At 32.4% G+C, this 24,841-nt stretch overlaps 1 protein-coding gene across 4 annotated transcripts in view; it reads left to right on the forward strand.

The window, feature by feature from the left end:
* Window positions 1-24,841, forward strand: part of LOC127707634 (uncharacterized) — a 58,163-nt gene that overhangs the window by 18,150 nt on the left and 15,172 nt on the right. For all 4 annotated transcript variants that reach the window (XR_007984974.1, XM_052212268.1, XM_052212270.1 and 1 more), the window contains exons 3-7: window positions 4,756-4,885; window positions 8,188-8,366; window positions 11,927-12,181; window positions 15,509-15,591; window positions 18,491-18,583. Coding sequence is in view for 3 of the 4 variants with exons in the window: in XM_052212268.1 (XP_052068228.1) it covers window positions 4,756-4,885; window positions 8,188-8,366; window positions 11,927-12,181; window positions 15,509-15,591; window positions 18,491-18,583 (740 nt within the window). In the remaining variant the exon portion in view is untranslated. The remainder of the gene's footprint in view (window positions 1-4,755; window positions 4,886-8,187; window positions 8,367-11,926; window positions 12,182-15,508; window positions 15,592-18,490; window positions 18,584-24,841) is intronic.

Below are 24,841 nucleotides of genomic sequence, written 5' to 3' on the forward strand. Positions count from 1 at the left end.
AGGAGGGGTGGGTTTTTTAATTTTTGTCTAAACAAACTATTTTGCGGACTTCAGCATACGATTATTGTTCTTGTCTCGCGAAATTCTATTTACAATGTAGCTTTTAATGTTAAATACGTTTTTTTCTCGCTGATGGCACATACTTTAACACATATACTGTTAATTATTTGCTCTCTAATTAAGGATAAGAATATGTTTGCACACATTTTTTGGTCACATGGCAGAGGTTCGATCCATGTGAGTTTAGTCATAGCTTAGGTTCCAGTCTGGTGCATTGTACATATCAATGTTTGATCTTTTTACTCTCACTGAACATACTCTACATAAAACAGTATAGAAATATAAATAATGAATGACAATTATATTGAAATAAAAAATCGTTGGTGCACATTGTCAGCAAATGTGGTTAAGGTTTTCCTAGTTGGAACTGATTGATTTGTGATGTTATGTATCTTTTGGTCACTTTGGAGATTAAACATTTTGTGTGGTACACGAGTATTACTGTATGGAATGTGGTTGATATATAATTATGCACTATGATAGGTTTATCTAATTACCTTAACTTTTAATATTGACATCCTTCAGTTTAGATTCAGACTCTTAGTCTTGTCTTTTAGCTTTTTTCACAGATTTTCACTAATGGCGTGTATGCTGTTGTCCATATCAGACTATATATTTTTAAGATGCTATTTACCCTTTTTTGCGTAATATATACTAAACCTAGTAAGCTATACATGTTTGGATGTGTTTTACTCTTTAGTCGGGTTGTTGTCTCTTTGACACATTCCCCATTTCCATTCTCAATTTTATTTTTATGATATATATATAGGGGGAAGCTTTATTCATCCAGTTGAACTCCTTATATAGAATGATTCTCATTGGTTCGACGAACATTCACAGAATATTGTGTAATTTTATATATTTGTCAAAGAAAACTGCCTGTTATTTCATTAGGTTCATTGTTTATATAATTGTTGTTTGATCATAGAATAAAACAATAGTTCAAGTTATGAATTCTGTTTTCTAACGTAACTGCTATGGGGCAAGGGTTTATCATAATGCTTATGATGTCATGATGAGTAACTTTGCATGAAGGTCATTATAATTTCGATTTTTGGTAAAAACTTTGTCGTAAGTCCATTTTTTTGTTGGGTTGGGGGTGGGGGGGGGGGGGGGGGGGGGTGTTTTCTTCAAGTGAACACCAAGCTTCTTCTATCCATAGTCGGATAGAGATACATCTACAAAAGATCAATATCGTAGATGTCAAAATACCATCAGAAAAGTACAATATCAACGTAAATCATATATAAAAAGGTCGTTGCTATGCAGTGGGTACGGTTGCTAGGTAGTTTCTAAGCATAAAAAAGCTAACAAATTGTAAGATATTTACAATTGTCATTTAATCACCTAACAATAGAAACATAGCTTTGGTAACACATTATTGATTGCATAAACCTTGAAGAGATATCAAAGTCTGTGGTGCTTAGTAATACAGTATTGTTGCTAAGGGTCATTCTGGCGGTTATGATGCTGATAAATACTCGTTTAAATAATTTAGATAAAAAAGACATTGTTGTTTGAGATTTCCATATAAGTATTATACAATGAAACATTTTGATTCATATAGAAAAGACAAATTTTTTGATAAATAAGGTTTAAAATAGCATATAATTAGCAGGTTTTAAATCTGTTGCTAGGCAACCAAAAAATGATGATAACAACAAAAAATTGTCATTTTTTTAAGCTTCTATGCCTAGTCTATTGAAATTATAAAATTCAATTGATTTGAAGAGGGGGCCAAAAATGGCCCTTATTGTACCTTGTCCTTTATGCAATACGTAAATTCAATCCAGTTTTGAAGTGAAATAAAATAGCTGACATGTGATTTTATTTTTCCCTAATGCACATTTACCAGAACTTTTCAATCAAACCAAATTTTACCTTCTATTTCAAAATATTCCAGTTTTAGTATATTTTGAAATTGTTTAAAAATTTTGATGAAATTTAAAAAATTTCTCGCTTTGAGTCTAATTTTTCTTGAAAAAAAAGCACAATAACTTTTGTTTTACTTTTTATGGCCCTGCAACAAAAGTTGTTGGACCATATATAGTTTTACCCTTATCCGTCATTATGTCATTCTGCAACGAACAGGTATACAGACTTGTTTTCTAAATGCCTTCACATATTGAGCTGAATTTTAGTATGTGAGTCTACTATGATGAGTTTCAGATAAAGTTTACGTTTGGTCAGTAGCTCCGCTGATTTTTTGCCAAAATTATGGGCTTTGGACTGAAAATTTCATGAAAATAGCAGTTATACAGACTTTTTTTCTGAATACCTTCACATATTGAGCTGATTTTTAGTATGTGAGTCTACCATGATGAGTTACAGATTGAGTTTAGTTTGGTTCTGCTCCATTGATTTTTAGTCCCCTACCGATGAAGTCGAAGGGGACTTTAGGTTTGCACTCCGTCCGTCTGTCTGTCCATCCGTCAATCCGGCAAATCAGTTTTCCACACTCTTTTTCTTCGTGCTTGAAGATATTGATTTCATATTTGATATATTGTTTTATCATGATAAATTACAGATGGAGTTCGAATTTTGTTCCGGGATGACAATTTTATGCAGAGTTATGGTCCTTGAACTTAGAAAATTCACTCAAATAATCAGTTTTCCACACTTTTTTTGTCATGCTTGAAGATATTGTGATTGGTATATAGTTTTATCATGACAAGTTACAGATCAAGTTAGAATTTTGGTCCGGTCTGATGATTTTGTGCAGAGTTATGGTCCTTGGACTTAGAAAATTCACTCAAATAATTAGTTTTCCTCACATTTTTTTCGTCATGCTTGAAGAACTTGATTTGATAATTGGTATATAGTTTTATCATGACAAGTTACAGATCAAGTTCGAATTTTGTTCCTGTCTGATGATTTTGTGCAGAGTTATGGTCCTTGGACTTAGAAAATTCAATCAAATAATCAATTTTCCACATTTTTTTGATGTTTGAAGATATGGACTTGATATTTGATAAATAGTTTACACCATGACAATTTATAGATCAAGTTAGCATTTTGTTCCAGTACAAAGAATTTTTAACTGGTAGGGGACTATGTATTGCCAGACAATACTCACAGAATGCTTGTTGCATAAATATTAGGCATTTGAATTTGAAAATTTGGTGAAAATAATAGTTATACAGACTTTCATTCTCAAATTTCACTTCTAAAGCTTTTTTTGCGAACTATGCCATTTGTGTCGTTCCAACACATCTAGTTTAATTTCTAAAATCTCCTTTTGGTTTCTAAAATATCTTTTTTTTTAAATGACAATACAGTGTGAAACAGTATCAATCCCCCTAAGCAAAACAAGGTAAATTTTAAAATCAGATGGCAGGTCAGGTCCATCCGATTAAACTGCAATTTTGGACATTATTGCTTATAGATAGATAAAAATCAATTATAATATCATTGCTTACTGTATATAAAAATAAAACGCAATGATAAAATCATTGCTTATATATAGATAGGCTTATATATATCAAATGCATAAACACAGGTTTCACACTACTTCAGAATCATAGTGAGAAGTGACTTCCCTTTTTTGAAACTGAACTTTGAATGTTTTGCATAGTTTACATGTTAAAGTATTGCCATTTTGATTTTAACATTTGCAATTAATGCAATCAAAACCATTTTGTGACTGGCTTGATAGTTTCCAGACCTTGACTCTCGGTCATAAAACTTTACTCAGTACTCAGAGTACAAAATTTGTGCTCGAAACACCAAATCCAGGATTTTGATCGGTTGATTTCCGAGTCTGAGTACGAAAATCGTGCTCAAAAGTTTTATGACCGCAAGGCCAGACCTTATCACTCCTTAGGAGATAAAAATAACAACATGGAGTACAACATTCTATACATTCTATCCCCATACGAAATGATGCCTTGTCAAGAAAATTACATAAGCTGTGCTTGGTGCATATATTTATTTGTTCTAAAAATCACTGATGTCACTGATAAAATGATATAAAATTTGAATTATCTTCATTTGTCCATAATTGTAGCTACAATTAGACAAAGGAAGATATCTCCAATTCATAGTATTGCCTTCCGATGCAATGCTTAATTTCTAGTTCCCACTGCAAAATGAATGCAATCTTTACACTGCAATGCTATTAAACCAGCACTTTGAATTAAAGGATTTCTGTAATTTATATACTGATTAACTTTTTATTCAAGATTTATTGTCAAAATGTTTTATGTTATTCAAATAAGTTGTCAAAGCAGCTTTTTAATTGACTGTCTTTCTTTTATTTTTCACACTTGTTGCTCATACCCACCATCTTTGGACTGATATTTTTTTTTTAAATTTGAATTATCTTCCTTTGTCCATAATTGTAGCTACAATTAGACAGAGGAAGATATCTCCAGTTCATAGTATTGCCTTCCAATGCAATGTTTAATTTCTAGTTTCCACTGGAAAATGAATGCAATCTTTACACTGCAGTGCTAACCAGCACTTTGAGTTAAAGGATTTCTATAATTTATACAATGATTAACTTTTTATTTAAGATTTATTGTCAAAATGTTTTATTTTATTCAAATTAGTTGTCAAAGCAGCTTGTTAATTGTCTGTCTTCATCTTGTTGCTCACACCCACCATCTGTGGACTGATATAGAAATGACAAAGTACATTGGTCTGTATTGCATGTCTGTCTTATGATTATTACAACTGGACTTGCTTTATTTTCAGCTTTGCTTTGATTTACTTGTACACGTTAAGGCCAAGCTATCCACACGTCAACAAAAAATTCCAGCTTCCGCTCCATATAGCTTGTCACTTTGGACATGTAGATGCATTTAGATACCTTTTGAAAAAAGAAGTATGTATACATGATAAAAAAATGTTCATAAATCAAATATCAAATGTTAAATGTTTCTCTTAGCTTATTATAATGGTGTATGGAATTCCTACATTTGATAAAATATATCTTCCTCGAAAGCAACAAAATAAATTGAATAGATATTTCAGTGAATGGGTGTTGTTTTAGAACAAAATTTTTATTATTAGGAAATGGGTAGTTTAAAGGTAAAAATTATTTTGCACATGATGATGAGAAATATCACTTTTTCAATATAAGATTTAATTGAAATTGAATGGAATGATAGGAAAAATAGTATGAAAACTTAGAATTAAAATAACATAAATGGAATCTAACAAATGAAATAAGTTGCATTTATAGCTGTTTCTAAAAGTACCGAAATGAAATTTATTTGAGAAAAGTAAACTTTGAAAGATGATCTTTCAGTGAATTTTGAATATATTTATGCTTAATGTATGTGTGATTGTGACAGGTGCTATGATATTTTGTTGCTTTTCTCCCCTTCAATGTATATCTATTTGCTTGTTTACATGATATTGAGGGAGAAATCTGTTTGCGTCACAACTAATTTACACCACTAGGTTATAAAATATATAGTACATGTACCAATTTTACAAAAAATTTAGCACACAATTACCCTTATCTGTAGATAAAATTCATTTTTATACGCCCGTCAAAATTTCATGAAACTTAACATAGTTGTTTCTGATGATGGTCAAACGATCTGTATACTTTTTGGTGAAAATAAGATTGAAACTTTTTGAGTTACAGGACTTAGTAACTAAAACAGGTGTTTGTTTTTTTTCACATGTCGCGCCGTATCTCAAAAACAATTTATGATTATTGCTTAAAACTTTACACACTTCTTAGTTATATTAATCTTAAGATCTGTATACTTTTTGGTGATGATTCAAAATTTTATTTTAGAGATATTGAGTAGTTTGTTAAAAAAGGGGGAGGGGTTTTTCACATATCCCGCCGTATCTCAAAAACAGTTTATGATTATTGCTTAGAACTTTAAACACTTCTTATTTATATTAATCTTAAGATCTGTATACTTTTTGGTGATGATTCAATATTTTATTTTTGAGTTATTGAGTATTTTGTAAAAAAAGTGGAGGGGTTTTTCTTATGTCGCGCTGTATCTCAAAAACGATTTATGATTATTGCTTAAAATTTTACACACTTCTTAGTTATATTAATCTAAAGATCTGTATACTTTTTGGTTTTCATTCAAAATTTTATTTTGAGATATTGATTTTTTTTTTTTAAAAAGGGGGGTTTTCACATGTCGCGCCATATCTCAAAAACGACTTATGATTATTGTTAAAATTTTACACACTTCTTAGTTATATTAATCTAAAGATCTGTTACAGTATACTTTTTGGTTTTGATTCAAAATTTTATTTTAGAGATATTGAGTTTTTTGTAAAAAAAAGGGGGTTTTCGCAGGTCAGGCTGTATGTCAGAAACTATTTATGATTATTGCATAAAAATTCACACATAAGACGACAGGCGTATTATGCGCTCATGGCGCAGCTGTTTATTTATTTTACACTACAATTGAAAGCTGTTTTTGGAGAAAATACCAAAAGTAGAAATGAAAACAAGTAACGACACCACTTGAATATACTATTAGCAAATTATAGGTGTCGTAACGAGTGAGAAATGGATATCAAGCGATATCCAATTCTCACGAGTTGTTAAACCAATTTCCTTTATGGTCAACACTCTCATTGTATTAAATTAAAAAATTCAACGAATCTTTGATCTAGTCTTTTGCACATACTAGTATGATAGCATATGTCCTATTACAGTGTCAAACTTTAACATCAGACATTTTGAAACTTTTCTTACGCCTCGGAATGTAATAAAACTTGACAAAAAGAGTGTTATGTATATTATTAAAGGAATCACATATTTCCATTTCCATGCACGAAATGTACATCGTCTTAACCTTTGAAAGTAATCAATGACGTAACGAATAGCCAATGAAAATGTTGTAATTACGTCTTATGATGCTGGATTTTCCTATCTCTTTTTTGTATCACTCTCCATGCAGTGTGATACGAGAAATATCTCTTCATGCAGGAAATTGAGAACAGACCACAACCAGAAGAGAATAAATCTTCTGCATCCCAACAAAAAAGTTTCAAAGAATCTCAAATTCAACAATTATAATTATACTTTCAATAGATTAAATAAAACGAAATTGTTAATACTACAAGTTCTTGTATTTTTCTGAAATTCTTTTTAGTATTTTCCTTTTACCTGGATACAACACCACCTTATAAATATCCACTCTTCTGTATGCAGCAATAATTCAATTTATTCCTTAAAGAATTGTATTTTAGGTATTGTCCATTTGACTTCAATATATTTGCCAAATTTTTTTTTAAAATCCATATTTTTGAATCAACATTTTTTATTGATGTATGTTAATATATAGTATATACGAACTCTGACTATTGATTTCAAAATTTTTGGTCTGTAATTAAATAAGTTACCCATTAGGTCTCTATGTTATTTTATTTTTTGAAGTGTTAAGTACTTGATGGAGTAAGTATATGTGTTTTTGTAGAAATATTTATGATAGTCCATTGATATACATATTCTGTTGCATTTGGATGCACGTCTTTAACATGGTTTGGTTTACAGGACATTCAGTCCAATTAACATTCAGTATTTACTGGGCCAAACAAAATTCTACGGGACCACCAATAAAGCAACTGAACTCTACAAACATTTTATTTTACATTTGGTCCAGTAATAAAATTAACGATACTAAAATCTAAAGATGTTTACCTGTTTTGTCCATTGAATATGAAGATTACAATATTAAAATGTTTAAGGAATATATAATGCTTTCTCCTCAATAATTTTTCAATGAATTGCCAATTTCTACAGTTTTTCTTGTGAAAGTTTTCTGATTAGATGTGTTGTGCCTGTGACAAAAAAATTCAAACAAATCTTTGGTTGGGGGGTGGGTGGGGAATATTTTAACACTGTTAGCATTACTATTCCATTCCAAATTTTAAGAACAAATCTGTATTTATACATACGGTGCATTCTATTATAAAAACAGGATATCAGATTTGATGAGAACTTTTTTGAAGTTTTATTTGCTACCTGTGATAATATTTTTTATGGTGTTGTATTATGAAGCGGCATTTCTTTTCTTGTGTTTTGATTTTTAAATAGGTCTTATTATTATTTTTTTTTAAAACAACAAATGAAGATAAATCACTGAGAAAGTTTCCTGTTTTTGTAGAATTCCTTTGAATTTAAAATGTAATTTTTAGAAAAGTGATCTGAAACAAGCTGATGCTGATGGAAACAACGTTTTACACATTGCTGCCAGAGAGGGACACCAGGGATTATGTTGGGATATCCTGAAAACTTCATGCGGTCAAGTCATACATGCTGAAAACAATGATGGCTATACACCAGCAGATCTGGCATCTCAAAGGGACAAGTATGGGTTAGTATGTCAAAGTTAAAACATTTAAAATGGATTCTAAAAGCTTTTATTGATTGATGTTTAATGCCACTTTCAGCACTGTTGGCTATTTCGTGGCAGCCAGTTTTTATTGGTGGAGGAAGCCAGAGAAAAATACCTATCTTTGAAAAACTGACAATCCAAGTCAATTAAGATTGGAGTCAAGCGCACCTTCCACATTCTGAACTCAACCTCACAAGGCAGGCTAGTGATACAGTATTTGAACTACTTTAACCACTAGGCCACTGAGGACCCCAAAAAAGTAGAAAGATTTGCACTCAGCAGATTGTATTGGGGATAAGATCAAGGGCATAGAAATTCAAAATATGGTGTGGAGAATTTATATAATTCTTCATCTTCATCAAAGTGTTCTTGGTTTCTATGAACAGGAGTGATTTAATATTTGGATGAAGCTTTATAAGCCAGTAAGCAATATTTACATCTGCCATGTATCCACTTCCTGACAGTTTGAAATTTTACAACAGTCATTGTACAAGGAAAGGTGTCGTCAAAGTTTTCTCTGCTCCTATTGAAAGGAATGATTTAATATTTGGTCTGCAGCTTGATAATGTTGAGTTGTACCGAGTAAGTTATTTTCACATCTGCCATGTATCCACTTCCTGTTTGCCAATAGTTAAATTTTACAACACTCATTGTACAAGGAAAGTTTTGTCAAAGTTTTCTTGGCTCCTATTGAATGCATTAACTTAATATTTGGTCTGCAGCTTAATAATGTTAACTTGTAGCGAGTAAGTTATTTTTACATCTGCTGTTTAGCCACTACCTGTTCCTGTCGATAGTTTGAAGTTTGAAACATGCATTGTACATGGAAAATTTTTGTCAAATTTTAATTGGCTTTTGTGAAAGGTAATGATCAGTTTTGCTCCAGTATTCTGTGTGGCCTCAATCAATTAAATGCAGCAGTGCAGGTCCAGACCCAATATTGGTCTTGTTTTCTTATAGGCTTAATTGACACTTTTTTGTGTTTGGTCAAAAACTATAGAAGATAGAGAGAAACTGTAAACAGAAAAAAAAATGATCAGCAATACACATTCCTTACAAAAAAAAGGTTTTAGTCATGAATAATATTCTAGTCTTAAATGTTGGAGAGTGTCCATTGATGAAGATGCACATATACCTAAAGCCTCTAGTTACTGTTTTTGTCTTGCCTGTGACGAAAGTCACGGAAAGTGAGACATAGGGATTGCTTTTCCGGCGATGTCAATGATTGCTCCTGATCCGGCGTCAACAAATAATAAGTTTTCTGCTAAAGTTAGTTTGATAGGAAATACTTGTGATAGATCATTGATATTTACTATGAAGTTGCATTACTATCAGTACATATCAGTTTGACAACTATTTTGAGGCCCTGCCCCCTAAGTCATGGTCCAGTGACTTTGAATCAATAAGCAATTTTCAATGTTCAGTTTTTCTGTTTAAGTCAGCTTGATAAGATCTACTTGAGATAGATCAATGATATTTTTTATGATGTTGCATTACTATCAGTACATATCAGTTTGACAACTATTTTGATGCCCAGACCCCTAGGACATGGTCCGGTGACTTTGAATTAATTAGCTATTTTCAATGTTAAGTTTTCTGCTTAAGTTAGTTTGATAAGATCTACTTGTGATAGATCAATGATATTTTGTATGAAGTTGCATTACTATCAGTACACATCAGTTTGACGACTATTTTGAGGCCCTGACCCCTAGGACATGGTCCAATGACTTTGAATTAATTAGCAATTTTCAATGTTAAGTTTTCTGCTTAAGTTAGTTTGATAAGATCTACTTGTGATAGATCAATGATATTTTGTATGAAGTTGCATTACTATCAGTACACATCAGTTTGACGACTATTTTGAGGCCCTGACCCCTAGGACATGGTCCAATGACTTTGAATTAATTAGCAATTTTCAATGTTAAGTTTTCTGCTTAAGTTAGTTTGATAGGATTTACTTGTGATAGATCAATGATATTTTGTATGAAGTTGCATTACTATCAGTACATATCAGTTTGACGACTAATTTGAGGCCCTGACCCCTAGGACATGGTCCAGTGACTTTGAATTAATTAGCAATTTTCAATGTTCAGTTTTTCTGTTAAGTCAGCTTGATAAGAATTACTTGTGATAGATCACTGATATTGTTTATGAAGTTGCATTCCTATCAGTACATATCAGTTTGACAACTATTTTGAGGCCCTGACCCCTAGGACATGGTCCAATGACTTTGAATTAATTAGCAATTTTCAATGTTAAGTTTTCTGCTTAAGTTAGTTTGATAGGATTTACTTGTGATAGATCAATGATATTTTGTATGAAGTTGCATTACTATCAGTACATATCAGTTTGACAACTAATTTGAGGCCCTGACCCCTAGGACATGGTCCAGTGACTTTGAATTAATTAGCAATTTTCAATGTTCAGTTTTTCTGTTAAGTCAGCTTGATAAGAATTACTTGTGATAGATCACTGATATTGTTTATGAAGTTGCATTCCTATCAGTACATATCAGTTTGACAACTATTTTGAGGCCCTGACCTCTAGGACATGGTCCAGTGACTTTGAATTAATTAGCAATTTTCAATGTTCAGTTGTTCTGCTTAAGTCAACTTGATAAGAACTACTTGTGATAGATCAATGATATTTTGTATAAAGTTGCATTACTATCAGTACACATCAGTTTGACGACTATCTTGAGGCCCTGCCCCCTTGGACATTGTCCAGTGACTTAATTAATTTCCAATTTTCACTGTTAAGTTTTTCTGCTTAAGTTATATTGATTGGAAACACTTACAATAAACAACAATATTTTTCTTTGTTTATACTGTCTGTATTATATTTATATTAACGCCTGTACATCTCAGTTTTTCAACCATTTTCAGGCCTTGCCCACTAGATCATAGTCCAGTGACTGAATTGATAAGCAATGTTGCTGTCCATCAGATTGTCTTTTTCTGAATTTTATGTCGATAGGCGAGACATATCTCTGTGTCAACAGTTTATTTTTTTATCTTAAAATCTGTAGGAGCTAGGTTTAACATGTTAATTGCAAAATTGATCAGCAAAACAAACAGTAACTGTAGAATGTGCATATAAAAGACCTTATTAGCCAACTGGCAATTTTTTCACCAGGTGAGCAATACAGGCACTTGTGTGCCCCTTGTTTCCTTAATCCACAAAAATTGTGCAAATGTAAACATACCTGCCAACTTTTCAAAATCTCTATGGGGATTTTAAGTTCAAGAGGAACTGTCCTCTTATATTGTCATAAGTATTTTTAATCAACTACTATATTGTTTGAAAGAGTATGTATGTGCTTAAATAATGTTTTATTTTATTGCAGTGCCTGCTTTGAGGTGTTGAGTTTAAATGATAAAGAATTTCAAAATTCATGTCAACACCTCTCATTGGGGATTTCCCCTATAAATCTTGAAAGTTGGCAGGTCTGTGTAAGTAATTGAAATTGTATTATTTAGTTCGTTGATTTTTTTATTTTCATAATTTTAGAACCACTAAATTGATTTTTGTTATTCCAGACACAAAGTTATAGCTCCAATCCTACGAGATCTGAGGAAACACAAACCTTTAAATTTCATGGTGACCGATCCAAGATGGCTATGGTACTGGACATTACTAAAACCTTTCTTGATTTATCTGTTCCTCTTGATATTGATAACTATTTTTGATGCAGCGTATGGTGAAGGGTACCAAGGTTTCATAATGATAGTGGGAATATGTTATCTCTTGTGGACAATGTCGAAAAACATCCACAGACTTGATCATATAAGCAGGTGGGTATAGTAAATGGGGGTCAGTGATTACCATGGAAACTTAGAGGAGCATTACAAATATTTCACATACAAACAGCTGTTGAAAGCATTCGAAGATTTAAATATATGTTTAAGATGATAAACAGAGTATTCGTCTTTCAGGCTATTAGATATTATTAAATTGGTTGCAGTATAAAACTTATGATTTCCATGTCAAGTAGACCCCATAATATACCATATGAATTGAATCCTGTAGTTTCACTCCTCTGGTTTATGATCCTAATTGAATTTTTTTATAAAACTACCACCACCATTATAGAAAACCAAAAAGTCAAAAACCTTATTGTACACATTTCAGAAAAGGGAAACCTTTGCTTCAAGTCTCAGTTAATTTTTACATAGAAAGATCGTGTAATGATGCATCTTGAAGTGAAGATTAGCATCCAGTCATTTTCTGCTTCTTTGAATCTGGTTAGTTTTTGTCGAGCCTGCGACTTTTGTCGCAGAAAGCTCGACATAGGGATAGTGATCCGGCTGCGGCTACGGAGGCGGTGGCGTTAGCTTACTTCTTAAAAGCTTTATATTTTAGAAGGTGGAAGACCTGGATGCTTCATACTTTGTATATAGATGCCTTATGTTACGAAGTTTCCATCTGTCACATTTCCATTGTCCTTGACCTCATTTTCATGGTTCAGTGACTACTTGAAAAAAAAGTTAAGATTTTTTGTAATGTTAATTTCTCTCTTATTATGAGTAATAGGATAACTATATTTGATATGTGTGTACCTTGCTAGGTCCTCATGCCCGTCAGACAGTTTTTCACTTGACCTCGACCTCGTTTCATGGATCAGTGAACAAGGTTAAGTTTTGGTGGTCAAGTCCATATCTCAGATACTAGAAGCAATAGGGTAGCATATTCGGTGTATGGAAGGACTGTAAGGTGTACATGTCCAACTGGCAGGTGTCATCTGACCTTGACCTCATTTTCATGGTTCAGTGGTTATAGTTAAGTTTTTGTGTTTTGGTCTGTTTTTTGTCGAGCCTTCGACTTTTGTCGAAAAAGCGAGACATAGCGATCCTACATTCCGTCGGCGACGTCCACAAATATTCACTCTGTGGTTAAAGTTTTTGAAATTTTAATAACTTTCTTAAACTATCCTGGATTTCTACCAAACTTGGACAGAAGCTTGTTTATGATCATAAGATAATATTCAAAAGTAAATTTTGTAAAAAAAAAAATTCCATTTTTTCCGTATTTTACTTATAAATGGACTTAGTTTTTCTGCCAGGAAACATTACATTCACTCTGTGGTTTAAGTTTTTGAAATTTTAATAACTTTCTTAAACTATCCTGGATTTCTACCAAACTTGGAAAGAAGCTTGTTTATGATCATAAGATAGTATCCAGAAGTAAATTTTGTAAAAAAAACAATCCATTTTTTCCGTATTTTACTTATAAATGGACTTAGTTTTTCTGCCAGGAAACATTACATTCACTCTGTGGTTAAAGTTTTTGAAATTTTAATAACTTTCTTAAACAATCCTGGATTTCTACCAAACTTGGAAAGAAGCTTGTTTAAGATCATAAGATAGTATCCAGAAGTAAATTTTTGTAAAAAAAAAATCCATTTTTTCCGTATTTTACTTATAAATGGACTTAGTTTTTCTGCCAGTTAACATTACATTCACTCTGTGGTTTAAGTTTTTAAAATTTTAACAACTTTCTTAAACTATCCTGGATTTGTACCAAACTTGGACAAAAGCTTGTTTATGATTAAAAGCTATAGTATCTAGAAGGAAATTTTGTTAAAATTTTGTTCCATTTTTTCCGTATTTTACTTATAAATGGACTTAGTTTTTCTTCCAGTTAACATTACACACAGTCTGCAGTTTAACATGTTTAAGTTTTTAAAACATTTATAAGATTCATTAACTATCCTGGATTTTTACCAAACTTGGACAGAAGCTACTTACAATCAAAAGATAGTATAGAGAGGAATATTTTTATTAATTTTTTTCCTCATTTTTGTTGAGCCTGCGATTAACAGCAAAAGTAGGCGAGACACTGGGTTCCGTGGAACCCATACTGTATGCAATAGGTCTACTATATTTGGTGTATGGAATGATTGTAAGGTGTACATGTCTAGCTGGCAGGTGTCTTCTGACCTTGACCTCATTTTCATGGTTCAGTGGTCAAAGTTAAGTTTTTGAGTTTTGGTCTTTTTTTCTAATACTATATGCAATAGGTCATCTATATTTGGTGTATGGAAATATTTTATAATGTACATGTCAGTCTTGCAGGTTTTATTTGACCTTGACCTCATTTTCACGGTTCATTGATCAGTGTTAAGTTTTTGTGTTTTGGTCTGTTTTTCTAATACTATAAGCAATAGGTCAACTATATTTGTTGTATGGAAGGATTGCAAGCTGTACATGTCTGCCTGGCATGGTTCATCTGACCTTGACCTCATTTTCATGGTTCATTGATCAATGTTTAGTTTTCTTGGTTAAGCCTGTATCTTAGAAAATATAAACAATAGGTCAACTATATTTAGTGTATTGAATGATTGTAAGGTGTACATGTATTTCTTGTTTGGTTTATATGACCTTGACCTCATTTTCTTGGATCATGTTAAGTGTCTGTGAAAGTTGTAGTAAAGCTTTATATTTAGGACTATCAACATAATATCAATGATTAGTAAAGAAGGCGAGACATTTCAGCGTGTGCACTCTTGTTTACATCCAAGTTCAAATCACAAAAACTGTACAAAATATATATATTCATGTAAACTAATGTGTCTTAATGTTAAACAAATTAATGGTTTTTATAACCTCTCCTGACCCCCACCAAAAAAGATACTGTAAACTCAGAAATTATTGCTAGGTTTTTATTAATGCAAATAATACGACTGGGTGGGTATCGCAATAATAAGAACTCGCATTCTGATAACTGAAACATAGACCTTTATGCAGTTTTTTTTCGAAATCGCAAAAATCGTAATAATTAAACGTGCATTTTTTTTTGCACGCAATAATTTCTGAATTGACATTATTTGGGGCTTACATAAAGTTAAAGCAGGCAGTAACGGTATCTGTCCTGCTCTGCAGACAGCTCTGATTGTTCTAGTTTATTCCTGCTCTTCTGAAACAAATTGTTTACATCTTTTATGCAGAAAAAGGTGATTAAAGATTACCCTTGTTTTAGATTCTACTATTAAACTCCATTGAATAATATCAAAAATGTAGATCACATTTAAAGGTATAGCATAAATATGATGATAATGAAAACACACACGCACAAAATGATCACAGTGCTACAATTCTTTATGTTATTTTTTGGTTTTTCAGAATGCCTAATCCAATATTTGCTGGAGCATTTGGTGCTGGTTTAGTACACACAACTGCACACTACTGGTTATATCTCAGTCCTCGTATCCTTTATTTAATCCAATACATGATGACAGTAAATATAGTAACCAACCTATAGTCAATTATTGTTGTGGGTAGTAACTTTAGTAACCAACCTATAGTCAATTATTGTTGTGGGTAATTGTATGCAAACTGTGTAGAACTTTATTGTTTCAACCAAAAAAGCAAGATGAGTAGAATACTGTGGATTCATTATTATTCGTGAGATACCTATTTTCATGGATTTCATGTATACAGTCAAACCTGTATTAAGCAGTCACTCTTGGGAAGTACTAAAAGTAGCCAATCAAGAGAGGTGACCTTTGAAATGAGGTTCCGGAAAAAAAATATTGAATCCGAGATCAACTATGGTTGAGATTGGGGCAAATTGATTTAGTCTTTTCAATTGATAGAGTTATGGTTCTCGTGTCAATGAAATAAAAAATGGTGGATTCTGGCAATGTAAACGTAAAGAAAACATTCAAATATATTAATATTTGTAGAAATAATCAGTCAAACAGTTTTCAATGGAAATGGAAAGGAGTGGAACACGAGGAATTCACGAATTCACCTATAGCAGAATCTCCGTTGCAAACGGGTTCCGATATTCACTTTGACTTCGGTACTGAACACATATATTTTTCGTCATGATTATTTCAGTAGTTTTAAAAAAACATTAAAATGACCGTTGTCAGAAGTTGAAATGAAGGTTTTGTGTAACAAATAGGTGACCACTGAAGGCGTAAGACAGGTGACCGCTTATAAGAGTTAAATTATATAGAGAATATGTTTGGAAGGGTCTGAAAGTGACCGTTAAAGGCAGGTGACAGCTGAAACGAGGTGACCGTTAAGGCAGGTTTGACTGTACTGTTCAACCATGAATTTAAATGTTTAACAAAGTACAAATTTTTATAGGCTTTTATGCAGACTGTCGTAAAACCACAAAATCAAATATCCATGAAAATACAATTTTTCCTTAATCCACAAAAAATTGGTATCCACAAAAATAAATGAATGCACAGTATCATGTTTTTTTCCCAGTCATATATCATTACTGGTACTATGTTGTTGCTAACTTTAACTTTTTTTTTGTCAAAGTCCATCAAAGTTCTAAATGGATTACCCTTAAATTATCCTCATAAGATATCAGAATCAATGATCTGGAAACGACAATGTTTGGCAGACAAGACCTTATCTGAAACAGAAAGGTCAATGACTAAAATGGTATTAGGGATTTTTTTAAAAAGTACAGAAGTTATTTATATTATTGAGATCAGGTTTATTAATCACCATCTTGCACTAATATTGTTTGCACTGCTTTTCTGGTTATAAAACTCTCACTCAGTATTGTAAAATAATCCAAGGGGCTCTCAAAATAAATGTTTTTTTATGCCAAGGGCAATATTTGCTAATGATCACTATTTTTTTCACACCAGACAGGAGAATATATTGATCAAGTTCAGATTGGTCACTTCATTATATAGTAATGTTTCAGCAAAGGCTATTGACAATCTTAACATGCTAAATTGAACAAGTGAAACAAGTATTGGTCATGTTTAAACAGTTTTACAGGATATTATATTGAAATGGTGATTTCATGCCATCAAATCCAGTACATGTAGAAGAATCCAGTTTCATATATAATTTATGATTAACTTGAAACCTCTGTTTTTGTTTTGTTTCATAAAATCAAAATTAGCATGGTTGCTATTTTAAGTCATTAAACTGATTTTAATTCTAAAGCCTTACATTTTTTCTACAAATCTTCTGATATGAATTTGACAGTTCAAAAACAATTATCCTAACTTCAAAGTCCTCTTAAAATGACTGAAACTGTATAAATATTTTTCCAGACAGTTGATCAGAATGCTAGTAAAATCATGATTGAAAATATAACACAGATTTTTTTTCTGGTTAAAGAATCTTAGTTATTACTGAAAGTTTAGGAATTAATGTGTGCATTTATTATTGAGAATCCTTGACCTCCGGACAAAATGTGATATCTGATTAATGCTATTGCAAAAATTGGATGACGGAACATTACTACTGAAATTATGAATGATACGGTCGCATTATTCACATTAATGAAAACATTGCAATAATTTCTATATTAAAAGTATGTAATAGTTAAAAACCTGATAAGACAAAACAATTCTCATCTGAGTGTTGATAATTACAACCACATATCATCCTTTGACTATTTTGGAATACCATTATCTTACCAAATGATTTCTATAACCAGGTTCTTGCCAGAATAAAGGAAAGCATTCTCATGTGCCTGATTTAAAGTATTGATAAGGTGAATTCATGGATCTCAATTATCAGGTTTTCTGAACAATGATATTGTAAAATATCAGCCAGGAGCCACATTGTGAACCTTTTTTGGCAAGTGAGCGAAAAGCCTTCACATTGTGTCAAGTGGCTGAAAATCCAATTATTTGTTTATCATACGATTTCTGGTCTCCGCAGCCATTCTAAGAGAGTTTTACGATTGACAAAAGTAAGCTTGATAACGTCTCCTCACACATTGTGACATCACTTATAACTTCTCCTCAGTCATTGTGATGTTGATAACTCCTGCTCATGTCTCAGAGTCATGATATGAGAATTATAGAGAGACTAAGAAGGGTGATATATGTGAAAAAAGGATGATAATTGCTTATGCCACTGTATCAGTGCCTATACATGTCAGAATTTATTATAACAAAGTATCAATAAAACTTTAACAAATTATTTCAATAATTAAATTAGGAAAAGATCTTGTAATCTCCAAATAAAAATATAGGTTTCCAATATTGCAGAAGTCAATCATTTTAGTGTGTCTTTTTGTAATTTGCTATTTATTAGATGATTATTTTCATATTCTGAATTTGTAGTTATTTATTCATGGTAACATAAACTTTGACCTTAACCTTTTGACAGTTACTGGAAATTACACCACTTTAAGTATACTGTCTGTAATACTAATGATAATTACATATTATATGTATTATTTATTAATTACCAGAAATCCAGGTAAGCAGATGATATGTATCTATGTAATCATACAGAATTTGGCTGTTTCAGAATCTAATGCATTCTGGGTAATATTTTCAAAAGGGTACATCAAGACGTTGTGATTGGTTTAAAACATCCTAAACAATGGAAATTCAATCATTGATGTGATATAATGTTATTTTCACTTTGGTGAATAATCAATGAGATTACCCATAGTCTTTTAGATTCTGAAAAGGCCAATTGGTATACAGTTGTCTTATGGTCTGGAGTTTCTTTTTTGCATATGTCCATTGTCTTTGAACTTATTTTCATAGTTCAAATTCAATGACTGCTTATAATTATTATTATTATTATGATTTGGTCTGTTTAATTATTCAATGTTAAGTTTCCTGATTAAATCAATTTCTCAGATAATATTAGCAATAGTTCCACTATATTTGGATTATAGATTGATTGTAAGGTGTATTTGTCCATTTGACAGGTTCATCTGACCTTGACCTTATTTCAAGATTTTTACTATTTTTGTGATTGCTCAGATACTTTCTGGTAAGCAATCGGTCAAGTATATTTGTTATAGATAGCCTTTGCCAGATTTGTATTACCTTTATGGAACTTTTGGTTTTCTACACTCTTCAATATAAAAATGTGGAGATGTGGTATGATTGTCAATGAGACAACCATCCACCAGAGTTAAAATGAAGTGGTAGTAAGCAATTGTAGACCACTGTATTGGCCTTCCAATTATTTTGATTTGGGAGTTACTGATATTAAGTCTTGGTTAGAAGAAATGGCATCTTGCGTACAAAATTATAAGCCTGGTATCTTTAATAAAACTTTATAGAATGAAGTTAGTTTGACAGAGTTCATCTGACCTGTACCTTTTTTTCATGGTTCATTGGTCTAAGTTAAGTTTCGTGATAAGGTAAGTTTCTCAGATACTATTAGCCTGGGATTCTGGCTCACTTGTTTGACAGTAGAGCCAGGTGGAAACATTATTGTTTATTGGATGTAAGAATGATGCATTGTGGGATAACATCATTTCTTAATACATGGCAGGAAATGTTTTTATAGCCATGAATTTGTTGAAATTATTTTTAAATTCATGCAAAATGCAATTTTCATGAAGAATACAGCAATAATAATCTAAACCTTACTGGTTTGGTCAATGGTTCAGTTATGATCCAATCAATATATTCATTGTTCATTCGTCACAATCTAAAGTTAGATGTAGGGAAGCAGATTCTACTTAGGTTTACCAATTGATTTGATTATATAACATGCACATGCACAGTTATTCAGTCAGGTTCCGCACTGAAAAGTGGTCTAGTGTATTGTATGATGCCTTGCCTTACTGACATGAATAGGAGGTTTGGCCAGGATGCCAGGCTATGATATCAGTAATAGGTCAACTATATGCTGTGTAAAGCAGGTCTTACTGCAACCATTTAGGGTTTGACATTAACTTTTTAACAGCTTGACCTGGGCAAGCCACCATGATTTATAACTTGTCCGAAAAAGTTATAAATTTCTGTGTCGACTTCTATGCCCCCGCTTACCCTTGTCCATCTGTACATCCATATGTCCAGAAATTGGTTTCCATTCTCTAACTTTAGTTTGCCTCAACCAAATTTTCTTAATTTATACATAATGCTTATAACCACCAAACACAGATCATGTTTGAGTTTGGGTGGCGTCACTTTTCACTGTTCTTGAGTTATGTCCCTTTATAAATGGAAAAAATCGGCAAATTTACTGTTTCTGCACTCTTAACTTTACTTTGCCACAAAGAAATATTCTAGAACTTATATACAATGCTTATTACTATTAAACACAGATTAAGTTCCCATTTTGGGCGGCGTAACTTTTTCCATTCTTGAGTTATGTCCCTTTATAAATGGAAAAATTGGTGAATTTGCCATTTCCATACTCTAACTTTACCGGTATTTTGCCTCAACCAAATGTTATGAAACTTATGCACATTGCTTATTACCACTAAACACAGATCAAATTCAAATTTGGGTGGTGTAGCTTACAATGTTTTCGAGTTACCAGATTACTGTTTATTATTGAACAATGAGAGCACTCCAACACCCAAGCAATCTAATGACAACATACAGAAACAAATGTCATTAAGTTTCAAAGAAAACAAAAAGTCAAAAGGTATTAATTAGTAAATTGACCTTGCATATTTACAAGCAGGGGCACCTGTGTCCAATGGACACATTCTTATTTTATTACTTGTCTATTTTGTCATGAAATATTGTTTGTCCTGTACAGTATTTACAAATAATCCAATCTACACTATCTATTTCCATCAAAATATATTTCCAGGATTCAATAAATCTTATATTCCTCTGTTTCATAGTTTTATTATTTTGTTTCATCATTTTCAGCTTTCAGTTTTTCCAGCATTTCCCCCAAAAACGTCCCAGAGTTAGCTATAGTGCAATTTTAAATCACAAAGGCTCTGGAATTATATTTTGGAACGAAATTTGCTCTTTCCAATAAAAAACAGTGGGAACACGATAATTTTCCTGGACCCCTGTGTTTAATCTGGGATTGATACTGAAACTGAAGTCAGATATTTTTGACCAACAGAAAATATTGCTTAACATTGAGAAAGCTCATAAATAAATATCAGGGTTAAATTTATATATATATATATATTTTCTAATCTTTTTTTATTTCACTTTTGTTCAAGGTTTTTAAAATTGACAATATTAAGGAGAATTCGAATTGTTATCAATATTACGTCTCAGATTTTCCTATAATCGCTAAGGTATAATCTGATTGGTTCATCAAAAAATGCATTAACAACAGAATTGTACTCTGTTTGGCCTATATGTTTAATATGCCTATAGTTAGAAATGGCTGTTTGATATGATAGTCTATTGATAAAAAGAGAATTAATCTACATATACTGTATTAATTTTTTGTGCTTTATTAACAACATACCGTAAAAATTAGGATGTGATATCCTGTTTTTTGTCTCGAGACATAGGGATAGTGATCCGGCGGTGGCAATGGAGGCGTTAACTTGTTAATTAAAAGCTTAATATTTCAGAAGGTAGAAGACCTGGATGCTTCATACTTTGTATATAGATGCCTTATGTTATGAAGTTTCTGTCTGTCCATTGTCCTTAACCTCATTTTCATGGTCCAGTGACTACCTGAAAAAAAGTTTTTTTGTAATGTTAATTTCTCTCTTATTATTAGTATTACAATAACTATATTTGGTTTGTGCGTGCCTTGCAAGGTCCTCATGCCTGTCAGACAGTTTTTACTTGATCTCGACCTCATTTCATGGATCAGTGAACAAGATTAAGTTTTCGTGATCAAGTCCATATTTCAGATACTATAAGCAATAGGTCTACCAAATTTGGTTTAAGTAATGATTATTTTTAGCTCAAAGTGAGCTTTTCTCATCACTTGGCATCAGTCGTCCGTAAACTTTTACAAAAATCTTCTCCTCTGAAACCACTGGGCCAAATTTAACCAAGCTTGGCCACAATCATCATTAGGGTATCTAGTTTAAAAAATGTGTCCGATGACCCCGCCAACCAACCAAGATGGCCGCCATGGCTAAAAATAGAACACAGGGGTAAAATGTAGATTTTGGCTTATATCTCTGAAACCAAAGCATTTAGAGTAAATCTGACAAGGTAAAACTGATTATCAGGTCAAGATCTATCTGCCCTGAAATTTTCAGACAAATCTGACAACCTGTTGTTGGGTTGCTGTCCCTGAATTGGCAATTTTAAGGAAATTTTGCAGTTTTTGGTTATATTCTTGAATATTATTATAGATAGAGATAAACTGTAAGCAGCACTAATGTTCAGCAAAGTAAGATCTACAAACAAGTCGCCATGACCAAAATTGTCAGTCGACCCCTTTTAGCAGTTATTGCCCTTTATAGTCAATTTTTAACAATTTTTCGAAAGTTTTTGTAATCTTTTACAAAAATCTTCTTCTCTGAAACTACTGAGACAAATTTAACCATACTTAGCCATAATCATTATTAGGGTATCTAGTTTAAAAAATTTGTCCGATGACCCTGCCTTCCAACCATCATGGCCAACTTGGTTAAAAATAGAACATAGGGGTAAAATGCAGTTTTGGGTTTATATCTCTGAAACTAAAGCATTTAGAGCAAATCTGACAAGGTGGCAAAAATGTTCATCAGATTTAGATTTATCTGCCCTGAAATTTTCAGACGAATCCGACAACCCATTGTTGGGTTGCTGCCCCTGAGTTAGTAATTTTACAGAAATTTTGCAGTTTTTTGTTATTAAGTCTCCCAAACGAAGTTTGGGAAGACTTATTGTTTTTGCTCAGTTCTTATTAAGTCGCCAAAACGGAGTTTTGGAGACTTTATGTTTTTTTAAGTCGCCAAAACTTTATGTTTTTGTCCCGTTTCTTATTATTATTATTATTATTATTATTATTATTATTATTATTCTTCTTAACCCTTATTTTGTTCGACCATTTTCTTCCAAGCCTTAAATGATGGAAACTTTATATTTGGTATGATGATGGGGTAGTATCCCTAGGGGTGCATTCACTATTTTTTATTTCAAATGGGGGTCAACTTGGCACTATTTGGGGGCCGGAACATGGGTGGGGTCATTTTTCGACTATTGATTCGCTACTGGTAGAACCTTTAAGTTTTGTGTAATACAAGAGACCGATGTCCAGGTGTCCATTCCACATTTTTTATTTCAGCCCGTGGTCATCTTGACATTATTTTAGGGGGTCAATTTTCATGGAACATTCTAGAACAATAGTCATGTGATTAGTCATGTGATAGTGTTGGATTATTCCTATGTACTTTTTATGTTATATAATGATAGATTATTACAGGTAGCACCATATGTAGCTGTAATTCGACTTTGGAATTTTTAAAATGGCCGCCGTTACCATGGAAACTGCAAAAATGTGAATTTTTTTTAAAATGCTTCAAATTTAATGAAATTTACAGAGATGTTAACGAGTGGATTTGGAATTTGACTTTGGAATTTCCAAAATGGCTGCAGTTGCCATGGAAACAACAAAAATGCGAAAAATCTAGATTTGGTCCAATCTTTATGAAACTTGACAGTAATGTGACCTGTCATGTGTAGATGTGCCATCCAACTTTGGAATTTTCAAAATGGGTGCCGTTACCATGGAAACTGCAAAAATGTCATAAAATTCAAAATGCTTCAAACTTAATGAAACTTTACACACATGTTGACTGTCTTATGTAGATGTGGCATTTGACTTTGGAATTCCCAAAATGGCCACCGTAACCATGGAAACATGAATAGATATAAGAAGATGTGGTATGAGTGCCAATGAGACAACTCTCCATCCAAGTAAAAATTTATAAAAGTAAACCATTATAGGTCACAGTACGGTCTTCAACACGGAGCCTTGGCTCACACCGAACTGTAAGCTATAAAGGGCCCCAAAAAATTACTAGTGTAAAACCATTCAAACGGGAAAACCAACGGTCTAATCTATATAAAAAACGAGAAACGAGAAACACTTATGAACCACATCAACAAACGACAACTACTGAACATCAGATTCCTGACTTAGGACAGGTGCAAACAAATGCAGCGGGTTTAAACGTTTTAATGGTACCAAACCTTCACCCTTTTTCTGAAACAATAGTGTAACATCACAACATAGAATGCCTTAATTTGAAAATTGGTCCAATTTTTATGAAACTTGTAAGTAATGTGACCTGTCACGTGTAGATGTGATATCCGACTTTGAAATTTCAAAATGGCTGCCATTACCATGGAAACAGCATAACAATGGTTGGGGGCCATTTTGGCGACTTTTGTGTTAGCATCCTAACACAGGATTACTTGTTAAGTCGCCAAAACGGAGTTTTGGGGACTTTATGTTTTTGTCCCGTTATCTATTATGTCACCCGATCGACAATGTCAGGTGACATATTGCTTTTCCTCTGTTTCTTTTTCTGTATTATTATTATTATTATTATTATACTTCCACCTAATTTTGTCCGGGAGTTTTTCTCAGAGCCAATGGAACCAATCTAAATGCTTGTTCTCTATAACAAGGAACACCAACTTTTGCATTGCAGTGGAACTTTGGCACTAAAAAATGGCTGCCGTTACCATGGAAACCGAAAGATAGTGAAAAAATAAAATTTTAGAGTTTGGTGAATTATTTGAGAATGCATAAACTTAAAATCATTAGATTTTAATACAATGTAGGTGTCCACTATATACTGGTTTTGGATGATTTTGGCAAACATCCGAACTA

Source organism: Mytilus californianus, unplaced genomic scaffold (genome assembly GCF_021869535.1).
Source record: "Mytilus californianus isolate M0D057914Y unplaced genomic scaffold, xbMytCali1.0.p SCAF_7, whole genome shotgun sequence".
Classification (NCBI taxonomy): Eukaryota; Metazoa; Mollusca; class Bivalvia; order Mytilida; family Mytilidae; genus Mytilus; species Mytilus californianus.